The 1672-nt window shown below is 27.7% G+C and overlaps 1 protein-coding gene across 1 annotated transcript; it reads left to right on the plus strand.

Moving 5' to 3' along the window:
* Positions 1-212: 212 nt before the first annotated feature.
* Positions 213-1545, plus strand: LOC105460355 (nose resistant to fluoxetine protein 6-like; the record flags this gene model as incomplete). Its single annotated transcript, XM_011706799.1, has 5 exons — positions 213-388; positions 491-570; positions 660-755; positions 824-953; positions 1365-1545. Coding segments are annotated over 5 exons (663 nt in total), but the record flags the coding sequence as incomplete, so codon positions are not given.
* Positions 1546-1672: the final 127 nt, after the last annotated feature.

A 1672-nucleotide genomic window follows, 5' to 3' on the forward strand; every position in this document is an offset into this window, starting at 1 on the left:
ATATATACAAATAATTTTGATTATTTTAACTTTCATATGTGTTTTTGCTAACTTATGAATATTAACTTTAGAAACGAAACATAATTTTACTTATCCATATACTTTGTTAATATAATCGTTCTAAAATTGAACATTTACTTAAAGTGGCATCAATCGGGACGTTTATTTTATAAGCTAGATAATAACTCTTCTTTACACATATCTAATTTAAGTTTTATTAAGGTTGACACCGACTTACATGCTGGTGTTAGGAATAACGCAATTAAGTTCAGCTTGGTTCGATAAGACATCTCAATTTGACATTTATGAAAAGTCGCACGAAACTTGCGCGAAATACTGGTGGAGAAATCTATTGTACATAAATAACCTTTTTAGCGCCGATGATATGGTATGATCTCATTTGATTAAAATCTCATTTGATTCTGATAAATGTTATGCTTCATCATGTATAAAATTTCATTACTCTAAAATTTTTACTATATTTTTTCAGTGCATGATTTGGAGCTGGTATTTAGCTAATGACATGCAATTTTATATAATTACTATGACGCTGTTGGTTTTGTCAACTATGTAAGTTATCTATAGATGGTTTGTGTATATTACAACTAATATATTTCTATGTTGTATACATTTGTAAAGACATATATTCTAAATTTCAGGTACTTCTATACAGCTGTTATGATATTAGGTGGACTTTTAATGGGTTCAATTATCTTTAGCGGTTACATTTCAAATATTTATGAATATGTCCTAACGTAAGTTATTGAAATGAATCTTAAGTTTCGAGAAATTAATTAAAAGAACGATCTTCTTATCGTTACAGAATAGATCCAGTGGATGGACTTTCAGATGTCTTCTACAACCCACCATGGATGAGAATAATTCCATATATTATTGGAATAATTGCAGGTTACGTTTTAGCAAAATTTAACAACAATTTGATATTGAAAAGAGTTAAGTATTATTTATAATACTTTTACATAATGTATTAAGCAGAAATAGTAGTTGTAATACTTATGCAATATAAACATTATTAATTCTCTACCCGGAATATCGGTTATTATGACTGCTAAAGTTCACATTTACACCAGTGGAAAAATGAATGAAACTCGTTTTTCTGGAATAGCGATCATTATAACGGGGTGTTTCATGTAACCGGGTATCCAGGGGTGTTTTGGATAGAGGATAATTAATTTTTTAAATAAATTATCTACATAGACATTTTAAAATTGGCTGTCAATATTGAAAATCTATAACGCACATATCGTAAACTACAAATTTTCAGTTCTGGCAATAATTTTAGAACAAAGTCATAGTCATAAATAAACAACATTATAATATAATTTGATGTATATTTATTTCAGAAAATTGTTATTTTGTGTTGGTGCATTTTTTGTTTTATGACTACTTGCAACGTTTTTGTATCATTTGTTCTTTATCACAAGCGATCCGTCCTATTTACTGCTATATATGTGGCACTGCACAGATTATTTTGGGCCATAGGTATGGCATGGATTGTAATAGCGTGTTGTACTAAACATGGAGGTTTGTTTATTTATTAATATAAATTCACATTTTATCAAATTGACATATTTTTAATGTGATAAAAATGTATCAAATATTTTATAGTATAAAATCATGTCGTTCTTATAATTTAATAGTAATAATAGTA

This window comes from Wasmannia auropunctata, unplaced genomic scaffold, assembly GCF_000956235.1.
Source record: "Wasmannia auropunctata unplaced genomic scaffold, wasmannia.A_1.0 LD323669.1, whole genome shotgun sequence".
Lineage (NCBI taxonomy): Eukaryota > Metazoa > Arthropoda > Insecta > Hymenoptera > Formicidae > Wasmannia > Wasmannia auropunctata.